Here is a 13,042-nt window from a genome sequence, read left to right as displayed (position 1 = left end):
ATTTTTAGTACAATTAATTTGTTTGACAGAATCTCCTCTTAATAAGCCTTTATCTGATCAGGTTCTTCTGTGCTCTAAATCACTACACAGTGTATATAACCATTGTTTTTATAAACAACATTTTATGTATTTTTGTGTATACATTTTTTTTTTATTTAAATGTAATATATATATATATATATATATATACTGTCAAAGATGTGAAATGTACAGATAGAGATTGTCTCTGATTGGGTCTGACAGGCTAAAAAGACTGCTGTCCACTCCCTTGACTCTTTTTCTGTCTGGGACTGTCACAGAAGCACATGTGATTCCTCAGGACACTTTTGTCAGTGATGTCTATCAGGTAATAGAGACATTTTCTGTGCGGTATTCAAAACAGGATCCTGAGCCCAGGAGCCAAGGCATGTCTGAAAGCAACAGATGCTGTTGTCTATCTCAGTTCCTCATTCTTCTCTCTTGGGCCATAACCTGGCTCGATCATCTCCAAGATGGACCTCCTTGCAAGCCAAAGGTGCACATGTTTGCCGAGAGACTGCGCTAACCACAAGGCTGCTAATTAGCATGGGGGCAGGTGGGGTTCCCATTACACCTGCCTGCCCAGTGAGTGAACCCTGATAGGATTGGTTCAAACTACCCTTTGCATCCCTACTCTGCTCTCTTGTGGCTATGGGCCATATGCTCATGGACAGCAGTGGAGTCTGCCCCAATTAGACCCCCCCATCAGACGAGCAGCTGCTTACTTAGGCCTTTGGCTGGTTTGGATGTAATATGAGGGACCGACTGAATGAATAAAGAGAGAAATATGGAGGGAAAAGACCTACTTAAAAATCACAAGCCTTTTACCACCCACTTACACGTCTCGACATACAAAGCTGAGCGTCTCACCCCTCCTTCATCTGCTGAAGACAAGCCGTTGACCTCTTCGTGTGTGTTCAACTGACCCTTCACCATAACACGGCCATTTCCATGTTTTCGCTTCATTAGCTGTCCAATTAATGACCACCTGCACCTGGACCTCCCATATGGTCATCAATTATTCCTGACCCATCATCACCAGCCATTATTCATTATGGGCCGTTGTAACAGGCCCAAGATTTCTACATCAGCCAAATATGTCCTGATTTAGTGTTATTTTTGGCTTTCCTTCTGCCCTCTGAGACTATCTAAGGATAAAAATCCAGAAATGTAATACACCACCACCGTTCAAAAGTTTGGGGTCAGTTAGTTTTTTTTTTTTAGTCTGTTATGCTCACCTGCATTTATTTAATTACAAAATACAGTACCATTTTTCAGAAGTCATTACCCCAGTTTTCAGTGTCACATGATCCTTCAGAAATCATTCTAATATGATTTGGTGCTCAAGAAACTGTTCTTATTATTATCAATGCCGAAAACATTTGTGCTGCTTGATATTTCTATGGAAACCACAATACATTTTAAAGATTTAAAGATTTTTAATGAATAGAAAGTTCAAAATATCAGCATTTATTTGAAATAGAAATATTTTGTAACATTATAAATGTAATTTTTTAAACGTTTATTGCATTTTTGCTGAATAGAATAATTGATTTCTTTCAAAAAAAAAAAAAAATCCTACTGAATCCAACAGTAGTGAATACGTGCACAAAAACAATTTTTTTTTAAATCATAAGCTAGCAGGTAAACAGTGTATAGGGATTTTTTTTTAGTACCAAGTATGTATTTTACGTGGTTTGATAGCTTGACTAAATCTTTGGCTAGATATAGAGGAATTGCATAATATGCATCACACTTTTTAATCTCTCATGTGCAGTTGCATTTTTTTCCATAGACCAACCAGCAAACTTAAAGAAAATGTTCTGCCCCTTCAGAGTGATGAAACATGGAGTAATGCTAAAATAAAGAGCTGGATGTTTTGTTTCAAAGGTGAGAAAGAAAGATGAGGAAGTTATTAAGCAGTAAGCAGAACAGAGTGTAGTAGTTTACAGCAGGCTACTGCCATAGGGTGTAAATAATTTATATGATCCTGATAGAAATGCACCCACAGCCTATTGCTACTACGAACGTAACTCCCACACTCGTTTATAGACGACAGGTAAAAATTCGCACTGTGATTTCAGTTTTGTTGTTGAATTCAGTGCTATTCATTAAAAAAACATTTAACCAACAGTATATATTAGACACTTTAATTGAAAATAAATGTGATTTAATTCAAATTAGATCTTAAAGGGTTAGTTCCCCCCCAAAGTGAAATTACTCAACCTCAAGCCATACGTGTATATGACTTTCTTCTTTCAGGTGAATACAGACGAAGTTATATTAAATAATGTCCTGGCTCTTCCAAGCTTTATAATGGCAGTGAATAGAGGATGAGATTTTGAAGCCCAAAAAAGTACATCCATCCATCATAAAAGATATCCACACAACACCGGGTGGTTAAATAAAACCTTTCTGAAGCGAAGCGATGCATTTGTGTAAGAAAAATATCCATATTTAAAACTTTTAAAAACTAAAAAAACTAGCTTCCGACAGACGGTCGTATGCATCGATTTAGAGCGAAAGAGTGAACTCTAACCTGACGCATGACATTTTGATGAATGCGTAAGTGCAAACACTGGTCATGAATTAGAAGTCTAAAATGAAAATTTTTAAAGAGAAATGTCAGGATTTCAATATAAGAAAAGAAGAGCTTGAGTTTGTTGCTCAGCCTTAGTTGAACGGCGAGAGGCGTCAAAGTATACGCTCCTCCTACATCGCGTCATGGGTTACACTTTTGGCGCAAGTCGACGTGCGTATGGCCATCTGTTTGAAGCTAGTAATTTTAGTTTTTAAAGTATTAAATATGGATATTTTTCTTACACAAACGCATCGCTTCAGAACACCTTTATTAACCCCCTGGAGCCATGAGGATATCTTTTATGATCTTTTATGCACTTCAAAATCTCATCCTCTATTCACTCCATTATAAAGCTTGGAAGAGCCAGGACATTATTTAATATAACTCTGATTTTATTCATCTGAAAGAAAAAAGTCATATACACTTAGGATGGCTTGAGGGTGAGTAAATCATAGGGTAATTTTCATTTTTGGGTGAACTCTCCCTTTAAAATATTATAGCCAATAGAAATTTTTACATTGAAACTTTAAATTAATTATTTTTAAGATACAAATTTTAAGGAATACAAATCTTTGAGGCTCAGCTGATTGAACTCATTTTAAAAAAACAAGCGTTATCATGCAAACAGAGGGTGAGTAAACGCATGTGGCGACCAGGGCGGGCAAGAGCCGTGAGGGAACGGCGCGAGGCCGGTGGCGCGAGTGTTAATGAGCTTCACCTGGGAGGCGCACCGGCCTTGAGTCTCTCACAGAGGAGCTCCGGGAGCATAAAAGGAGGAGCGACTACAATGAAGGATGAGAGAGGACCAGGCCTGGACTTTGTTATGTTTTATTATGTTTGTGTGGCCGGCAGACGTCCGCGAGGGTCTGCCGGCATTACTTTCATTTTGTTCTTTGTTTATTTTGGATTAAAGTTTTGTTGAACGTACTGGTTCCCGCCTCCTTCTTCCCACAACTACTAACCGTGTTACAACGCACTTCCCTTTTCCCTGTTTCTCTCTCCCTCCAGCTCAGTCTGGTGAACTGAAAGCATATTGTTTTTGACATAACAAGAACTTTCTCTTTGAGGGAACGGCAGAAAGAAACAGGAAAGAGGAAGTTCTGCTATGTGTACAGATTAATTAGCTCTTAATGGAGACTAGACAGAATTCAAAATGCTCCGTTTGAAATTGTAGATATCGTCATGCATGTTGCATTGCAGTGGATGCGTCCCATGTTCCCATGGGTCAAAAGAGTGGAATCACAGGAGCGTCTCTAGCTGTTATGACAGCAGGCAGATTGCTTTTATTAATTATGCCTTCATTGGTTGCTCACTAATGCAGACTGATTGTTATGGCCCAAACAAAAGGCTCATTAAGCAGGTGGTTTTTTGATAAACTTTTCGCAATTTGGCTGAAGCCTGTGATTCACTATTGAATTTAATGTCTGTGTGCGTGTCCACATCTTTTTGTGTGTATGACAAAATGAGGCAGAAGACCCTGGTCCATTATCGTCCATTTTGCCGAGCCGCCAGTCATTAGCAGTTACTATTGTTGATTTCCTTTCTGTGAACACACTGCGAGAGAAAGAGAGAGAGAGCACTCTTTACCTTTATGAACAAGGTTATTCTAAGAAATCATCAACTTTCTGCCTATGCTTTAGTGACTTTAAAGGATTAGTTCAACCACAAGTGAAAATGCTGTCATTATTTACTTACCCTCTGTCCTTCAAAATCAGTATGATTTTGATTAATTTTACTGGCTACTCTTTTACAAATAGTTGCAATGAATGGGAACTGATGCTTCAAACAGGACATGAAAGCACCATAAATTATTATAAAATAGTCTATATAACTCTTCAGCAATAGGCTATTTCAAGTCTTCTGAAACCACATTACCACAATATACAGTGGGTAAAGAAAGTATTCAGACCCCCTTAAATTTTTCACTCTTTGTTATATTGCAGCCATTTGCTAAAATCATTTAAGTTTATTTTTTTCCTCATTAATTAAACAGCACCCCATATTGACAGAGAAACACAGAATTGTTGACATTTTTGCAGATTTATTAAAAAAGAAAAACTGAAATATCACATGGTCCTAAGTATTCAGACCCTTTGCACAGTATTTAGTAGAAGCAACCTTTTGATCTAATACAGCCATGAGTCTTTTTGGGAAAGATGCAACAAGTTTTTCACACCTGGATTTGGGGATCCTCTGCCATTCCTCCTTGCAGATCCTCTCCAGTTCTGTCAGGTTGGATGGTAAACGTTGGTGGACAGCCATGTTTAGGTCTCTCCAGAGATGCTCAATTGGGTTTAAGTCAGTGCTCTGGCTGGGCCATTCAAGAACAGTCACGGAGTTGTTGTGAAGCCACTCCTTCGTTATTTTAGCTGTGTGCTTAGGGTCATTGTCTTGTTGGAAGGTAAACCTTCGGCCCAGTCTGAGGTCCTGAGCACTCTGGAGAAGGTTTTTGTCCAGGATATCCCTGTACTTGGCCGCATTCATCTTTCCCTCAATTGCAACCAGTCGCCCTGTCCCTGCAGCTGAAAAACACCCCCACAGCATGATGCTGCCACCACCATGCTTCACTGTTGGGACTGTATTGGACAGGTGACGAGCAGTGCCTGGTTTTCTCCACACATACCGCTTAGAATTAAGTCAAAAAAGTTCTATCTTGGTCTAATCAGACCAGAGAATCTTATTTCTCACCATCTTGGCAAACTCCATGCAGGCTTTCATGTGTCTTGCACTGAGGAGAGGCTTCCGTCGGGCCACTCTGCCATAAAGCCCCGACTGGTTGAGGGCTGCAGTGATGGTTGACTTTCTACAACTTTCTCCCATCTCCCGACTGCATCTCTGGAGCTCAGACAAAGTGATCTTTGGGTTCTTCTTTACCTCTCTCACCAAGGCTCTTCTCCCCCGATAGCTCAGTTTGGGCGGATGGCCAGCTCTAGGAAGGGTTCTGGTCATCCCAAACGTCTTCCATTTAAGGATTATGGAGGCCACTGTGCTCTTAGAAACCTTAAATTTTTTTGTAACCTTGGCCAGATCTGTGCCTTGCCACAATTCTGTCTCTGAGCTCTTCAGCCAGTTCCTTTGACCTCATGATTCTCATTAGCTCTGACATGCACTGTGAGCTGTAAGGTCTTACATAGACAGGTGTGTGGCTTTCCTAATCAAGTCCAGTCAGTATAATCAAACACAGCTGGACTCAAATGTAGATGTAGAACCATCTCAAGGATGATCAGAAGAAATGGACAGCACCTGAGTTAAATATATGAGTGTCACAGAATACTGAATACTTAGGACCATGTGATATTTCAGTTTTTCTTTTTTAATAAATCTGCAAAAATGTCAACAATTCTGTGGGTTTTTTTGTCAATATGGGGTGCTGTGTGTACATTAATGAGGAAAAAAAGGAACTTAAATGATTTTAGCAAATGGCTGCAATATAACAAAGATTGACAAATTATAGGGGGTCTGAATACTTTCCGTACCCATTGTACATGAACAAATCTTTCAGACCTGTTTTGTGAACTTTATTAACCAATTAATTGAAAAGATGTTGAAAACATGAGAAAAACTGAATTAATTAAATTGCATTCAGACCTGAATAACCAATTCATATTCATAAGATCTGACTCAAAAGAATGATTAAATCTTACTGATTTGTTGTTCACAATTAAGAGTCAAGAGTGTAATTGAATAATGACTCGCATTTTGGTAAGTTTCTGATACAAAGCTGTCATAATGTTTTAGAAGATTTGAAATAGGGGTTGAATTCAGGTTGATTGGGACATTTTTTTTTCCCCACTCAATGGCAAAAAGTGTCCCAGTCAACCTGAATTCACCCCCTATTCATATGGACTACTTTTGTGATACTTTTATTGCACTTTTGCATCTTTTTGAAGCTTGAAAGCCACCAAAATACATTGCAATTGCATGGAAAAGAGCGACCAGTACAATTCTTCCACAGAAGAAAGAAAATGCAGGTTTAGAAGGACATGAGGGTGAGTAATTGATGACAGATTCCAAATTGTCAGTGATCTATTTCATTAAAGCCACTCTGATCTGATCTGATCCTAAACACATGTATTTGTTTACTGAACAGAAGGTACTTTAATACCATAAACATTACTCAAACAAGCTTTTGAAATCCAGGGCCAGACTGTTAACATGCACAGGCTAAATTTCTGTCTTAAAATAGTTTACACTCATTTATTTCAGTCATTTGTGACAGACACCTTCAGCTTCCTGCTTTAGGCTGCCATGTACCAGATGTTTCCAGTGCGTAAGGTCTTAATCAGATTGCTTCATAGCCATCTGTCATCTGCCGCATCTCCTCCTTTGGACCCTGATCGGCACAAAGTTCATCTGGATGAATCGCTAGCTTGTGCTAAACAAATCAGCCTCTAGCAATTAGATATGGCGGTTGCTAACCACTCTCAGGGCAAAACTTATCAGTCATAATTCTTACTCAGAATGTTTGTTGTCTGAAAGAGACATTGCACCCAAAAATAAAAAATCTGTCATTTACTTCTCATCCTCATATCCTTCTTCCATGCATATTGGTAACTTCCTGTCCATGATATATGGAAAATAACAGAGTAACACAGTAAAAAAAAAAAGTTTCTTCATTTGAGTTACACAAAAGAAAGAACGTCATATGGGTTTGACACAACATGAGGGGTGAGTAAACAATAGCTCACAGTAAACAAAGAAAAGAAGCAGTGACAGGATGATGGTTGGTATGTACTAACAGTGGGAAACTGTATATTCATGCAGTGTACACATGTCAAAAGATCAACTGACCCTTCGCAAAGACCCACCCCCCTTAGTTACTGTCGCTTTGTCCGACAAGCCATGGCGCTGTCACGCCACACAGAGTGAAAAATAAATTTTGAATTTTGTGGCTCTTTATGTGTCATGACAGATTGCTGTAGCGCCTCAGCTCAAGCAGCTCGTGAACCGATCATCTCTTCTTGCTAGTTAATTTATAGCATCAAATAAACATGAATGAACATGAGAAGGAATGTTGTTTCAAACGCGGAAAGACGTCAGTACACACCATTTTTCAAGTTGAAGTCCACCGAGGTTAAACTCGTGACTGCTTTGTCAGACAACATGGCGGATTCGGCATTATGATTGGTTAGATCGCTTGTCAATCAAACTCCCGGTGAAGGGTCAATTCCGATTTGAAAATTGTGACATAAACTGCACATCAATTACTTTATTTAGTGGTCATTTAAACATTAGGATCCCTATCATACACCCGGTGCAATGCTGCGCCAGGCGCAACGCAAACGTTTTTTGCTAGTTTCAGCCCGACGAGGTTATCATTTTCATGTCCTGCACCACGTTGTTTAAATAGCAAATGCATTTGCGACCATTTGTGTGCCCATGGGCGTGCTGGTCTGAAAACAAGGTGTGTTCAGGCACATTGTTGGCGTGTTGCTATTTTGAGGCAAGTGAAATAGACTGTGCCATTGATCAACTGAAACAATGGCGCATTTTTTTTGTTGTTATTTAAAGGGTGCATTAGTAATAAGCGCCTATAGGCGGGTGCACGATGCGCATACACTGCTTATTACACACACAGGGACAGCACACAAACATTTTTAAATATTAAAAATAAAAGGATTCCTCTCTGGAGAAACATTCAGTCTCTCTGTTTGCAAATTCCACCATGTAAATAGCTAATCCGCCATGGCGCGAGCGCAAATGGCTTTTAAAGGGAATGGGAGATGAGACTCTGATTGGTTTATTACACGTTATGCCCAAAACACACCCATTACTTATTAGGAGAATAGGGACAACCCTTTTAGACCATGCGCCGGGTGCGCTGACCATTTTTCCCATCGTTAAACTAGCAAAAGTGGATACGGACACACACTAAGTGCACTTGCGCCGTGTGCTTTAGACCTTGCGCTTAGATCGTTAAAATAGGGCCCTACATTCGGATTCATCAGTCGGAATGATTTTATTCTGGTTGGAAAGAATGAGTCCGTGTAAACGTAGCTAATGATAGAATTTTCATTTTCAGGTGTACTGTTGGTGTTAAAAGGTTCACACATTTTGAAAAAGACACACTTTAAGATTATGCTTGCATTGTTCTGCTGAAAACTCGGGTGACTTTCCTCACCAAGCAGAAATCCATCAGGTCCCGGCCTCTTTTGTTTTGCGTAATCTTTGAAGTGCATTATGCTAATGCAAAAAGCAGGTACCCACATGAGGGTTTCGAGCCCCCGTTAGTGATACACGGCTCATTTTGAGTCGTAATCTTAATGAGCAAGTCACTGATTTAATCCTCGGTTTTGCTCAGAGAAGCTTGTCTAGCTGTGTTCTGCTTATACAAACCTGCCGCGAAAGGCAACTGTCACGCGTTTTGGCATTTCCACAGTTTGTAGAGCCCAGGGCCCTGCTCACCTTTCTCTCTGTCTGTCTATCTATAAATCTCTTCCTGTCTATTTGTCTCTCTCTCTCTCTCTCTCTCTGTCTCTATTCCAACTAATCCAATGACACTTTCCTGGCTCTGGCTGCATTTTTGTTGCCATCTCCAGAGACCATTTAACAGAAAAGTGTGAATGTTTTTTTTTATGGCTGGCTGCATCGCGCAGATCTGTAAGTGTACTAAAGCGAGATAATGAAAAAGGTGAGTAACGTTTAATGGCACAGTCCTCCCTGTCAATCACAAGCTCATTGTGTTGAAAATGACAATGTGGGTGGACGTCCTGAACTATTCCCAATTTAATCACCATGATTTCCAGAACATAATTGCACTGGATGTCTTCATCCTTGTGAAACAAGGTATTTTATGTTCAGTAGGACAGAAATATCACAAATGAAATCTGTTTTTAGTTTCAGTTCTCTCTCCTAAATCACATGGAGAGGCAAATTTCTGAGGTTTTCTGCCCCTCAAATTGTCTTAATAATGCCTTAAACTATGCTCATATTTGCCAAGTCAGAGATCTCATCAAATTCTTTAGAGAAAAATTATGTGAGATTTGCTAACCACATAGTTTTATAAATATATTTATAATGGATAGAATTGTAAATAAATTATATTTATATGTGCAAGTTATTATTTGTAAAATATTACTTTGTTAAATTGTCTAATTTCTCTGAACTTTTTAACCTCTTGTAGTCCCCTGGTTGTATCCAGAACCCTTAATCTTAGTATTACTGTTGATCTGGTTTGTTATAATGAAGAAAAGACTTTTCTCCCTAACTTTTCCTCTTTATTGTGTCTTTTCTCTTTAGATTCCCACGGCATGGACCTTTTCGCAGTGGCGGTGCATGAGTTTGGCCATGCCATAGGGCTTGCACACACCTCTGCCATTGAGTCCATCATGCGCCCTTACTACCAGGGGCCAGTGGGTGACCCACTCAAGTACAACCTCCCGTACGAAGACAAGGTCCGTGTCTGGCAGCTTTACGGTAAGAACATCCACCCCTTGGTCACGTCTGGTTTCTTTCTTTCCTCCCGTAATTCCTCCCTCTCCATCAGCTAACTGAAAACAGGCACTGTGGCAGATTGTGTGAGATCCTCAATCAAACACGGACACCCTGCTATCGCTGTTTGAATCTCAGATGCCTTGGCATCGTTGGAGAAGCAAAAAGTGACAAGTAGCGACAACTCGAAGGCACAGTCTTTCTGCAAGACATACAGATAGATGCTGTAATCTGTCAACAGTAAACACACAAGGATGACACTAAGAATGAGTTGTGCCTGCTGATAGCACTGTTACATGCGCTGTCTGCGTCTCTTTAGCACCCTAGTATTCACTAAAAGAACTAGAATCGGGTAATCGCCTGCTAACTCGATTTGCACCATCATTTCTGCTCTTGTGCGTCCATCTGAGTGCTCAGATATAAATGATGAAGCCAGTATTCATTTTTATACAGTTTTCTGTTTTAGTCCTAATTCAAAAATGTAGTCAATATTTCATTGTCATATGTATATTGTACCTGAATAAGTTGGCAAATCTAAAAAAAAAAGAAAAGAGCTACATGAAATTTTTTATGTTAAGAAATGTAAAGTTTAAGTAAGCAGAACTGGCAGATTTCAATTTTGTTCTCATACATTTTAATTGCTCTTAACTTGAAATTTTGGGGAAAGTTAAAGGGTTAGTTCACCCAAAAATGAAAATGATGTCATTAATGACTCACCCTCATGTCGTTCCAAACCCGTAAGACCTCCGTTCATCTTCGGAACACAGTTTAAGATATTTTAGATTTAGTCCGAGAGCTTTCTGTCCCTCAATTGAAAATGTATGTACGGTAGACTGTCCATGTCCAGAAAGGTAATAAAAACATCATCAATGTAGTCCATGTGAAATCGGTGGGCTAGCTAGAAATTTTTGAAGCATCTAAAATACATTTTTGGTCCAAAAACAACAAAAACTACGACTTTATTCAGCATTATATTCTCTTCCAGAATCCTTTTCATTTAATTGATTCCATTGAATCGATTCCATTGAATCCTTTCATCTGTCGACATTGGTAATGCACTTTTACGTCGTTGTTTTTGGCGATTAGGACATCCGCAACATGCACACTTACGCACCATTTTAAAAAATAAAGCAATACCAAAATACAAACAATGTAGAATAGCTTGAATACAGCGTGCGTCTCCCTCAGACTGTAAATTAAGCTTGGTCGCCCCGGATAACACGTCAGCAGCGTCACTGCAGAGTCGTGAACCCGGATTGTCAACAGACCCGGAAGAGAATACAATGCTGAATAAAGTCGTAGTTTTTGTTATTTTTGGACCAAAATGTATTTTTGATGCTTCAAAAACTTCTAACTAACCCACTGATGTCACATGGTCTACTTTGATGATGTTTTTATTACCTTTCTGGACATGGACAGTCTACCGTACATACATTTTCAATGGAGGGACAGAAAGCTCTCTGCTCTCACTAAATCTAAAATATCTTAAACTGTGTCCCAAAGATGAACGGAGGTCTTACGGGTTTGGAACGACATGAGGGTGAGTCATTAATGACATCATTTTTGGTGAACTAACCCTTTAATTCATACATTTAACTTTAAATTATCATGTAATCTCAACTTATATTTTTAGCAGTGGAAATTTAGCTAGCTATAACTAGCTAATTCAGCAAATGCTAATTGGTGACACAATGCTTTGAATAACATTAGCATAATATGTGACCCGATCTGGCGAAATGAGTCGGAAGTCGCAACGTTCTATTTTAAGATATGGGCCAATAATGTGGAAAAACAATGAAAAAATCGATTTTTTTTTTTTTTAAGGTAATTTCAAAGAACAGACTTTCAAAAATAATCTCCCAAAGTTTCGTAGTCCAGATAATTGAGTAAAGGTATTTAAATGGCTATTAAATTTGACATGGTTTTACTAAATTCGCTGGAAATGAACTTCTCAACTCCTCTCGTCACTTATGAGCATTTCCCGGTATCCCCTGAAACGTCATTATCTTTGCTCTACAAATATGGTGTTACACGTTGTATAGAACCAATCAAAAAGCTTAGAAATGTAAACACACTGACCTAAACGCTGATTTTTAACAATGGGAAGCCCCGTTTCGACTGACAGGCACGCGATCGGTCCAGCCATCCTCCTGTCAGACTAGCGCGCCTTATAAAATAAAACTCCCATTTGCGTCTCTCTTTAAAAGCCAATAAAAATTGAATCCATATAGGTAGCACAAACATTCTTTTTGCATACAAAATCAAAGACTTTAAGCTTTCACATCAAGCCTCCAACATGCTTCTGTTGCGTTGTTTTCACCCTCTAATGAGTCTGAGTAATATGCGTTTACAACAAAAACAGCACAGCAGCTAACTGAATACAAGTATGTATATTTCACATGCTCATAACTTCATGAAAAATGCACAGATCATAAAAATGACATATCAATATTTAAAGCAGATTCTCAAGATTAAAATGAATCCAAAATCAATATATTATATTGCGTTGATCACAAGATATTACTCACGAAATGATTTAACATACTTGGCTAAAAACATGTCTCTCATCTCTCCGGGATGCAGTGTGTATCCAATGTTCCCGGACCCATCCATGTTCGTTTTCCAACGTGGAATAACACATAATAGATATCATTTTAAAGCTTAGGGTTAGGGTTAGGGTTAATCTCATCTTTTTAATGCATCTAACCTTTAACCTTTAAAACTCCTAACGAGTGCTGAGAAGTGCCTCTAAACCAGAGTTTACCGCCCATTGGCGCCACCTGGCTGCGGAAAAAATGAACAACAATTTTTCAAACTATTCTTTATAATATCACCACGAAATTTGAACCAGATGCAGCTCACATATAGGAGAGCATCACCAAAAAAGTTTTTTTAGCGATCTTATTGTGTTCCTGAGTTATTCCATGTCAAATAAAAAAAGAAAAATTATTTTTTTTAAATTATATATATTTTTTGTCTTTTATCAGCTGTTTCTCAGCAAGATAATGTCCA

The 13,042-nt window shown here is 38.9% G+C and overlaps 1 protein-coding gene across 1 annotated transcript in view; it reads left to right on the top strand.

Annotated features, from left to right (window-relative positions):
• mmp17a (matrix metallopeptidase 17a) overlaps positions 1–13,042 on the top strand; it is a 58,822-nt gene that overhangs the window by 17,565 nt on the left and 28,215 nt on the right. The window contains exon 4 of the mRNA XM_067376156.1: positions 9,839–10,015. Coding sequence (XP_067232257.1) covers positions 9,839–10,015 — 177 coding nt within the window. The remainder of the gene's footprint in view (positions 1–9,838; positions 10,016–13,042) is intronic.

The sequence above is a fragment of the Chanodichthys erythropterus genome, chromosome 22 (genome assembly GCF_024489055.1).
Source record: "Chanodichthys erythropterus isolate Z2021 chromosome 22, ASM2448905v1, whole genome shotgun sequence".
In the NCBI taxonomy this organism is placed as follows: Eukaryota; Metazoa; Chordata; class Actinopteri; order Cypriniformes; family Xenocyprididae; genus Chanodichthys; species Chanodichthys erythropterus.
The sequence above is the reverse complement of the archived record's forward strand: the minus strand, read 5'-3'. Positions and strand labels throughout refer to the sequence as shown.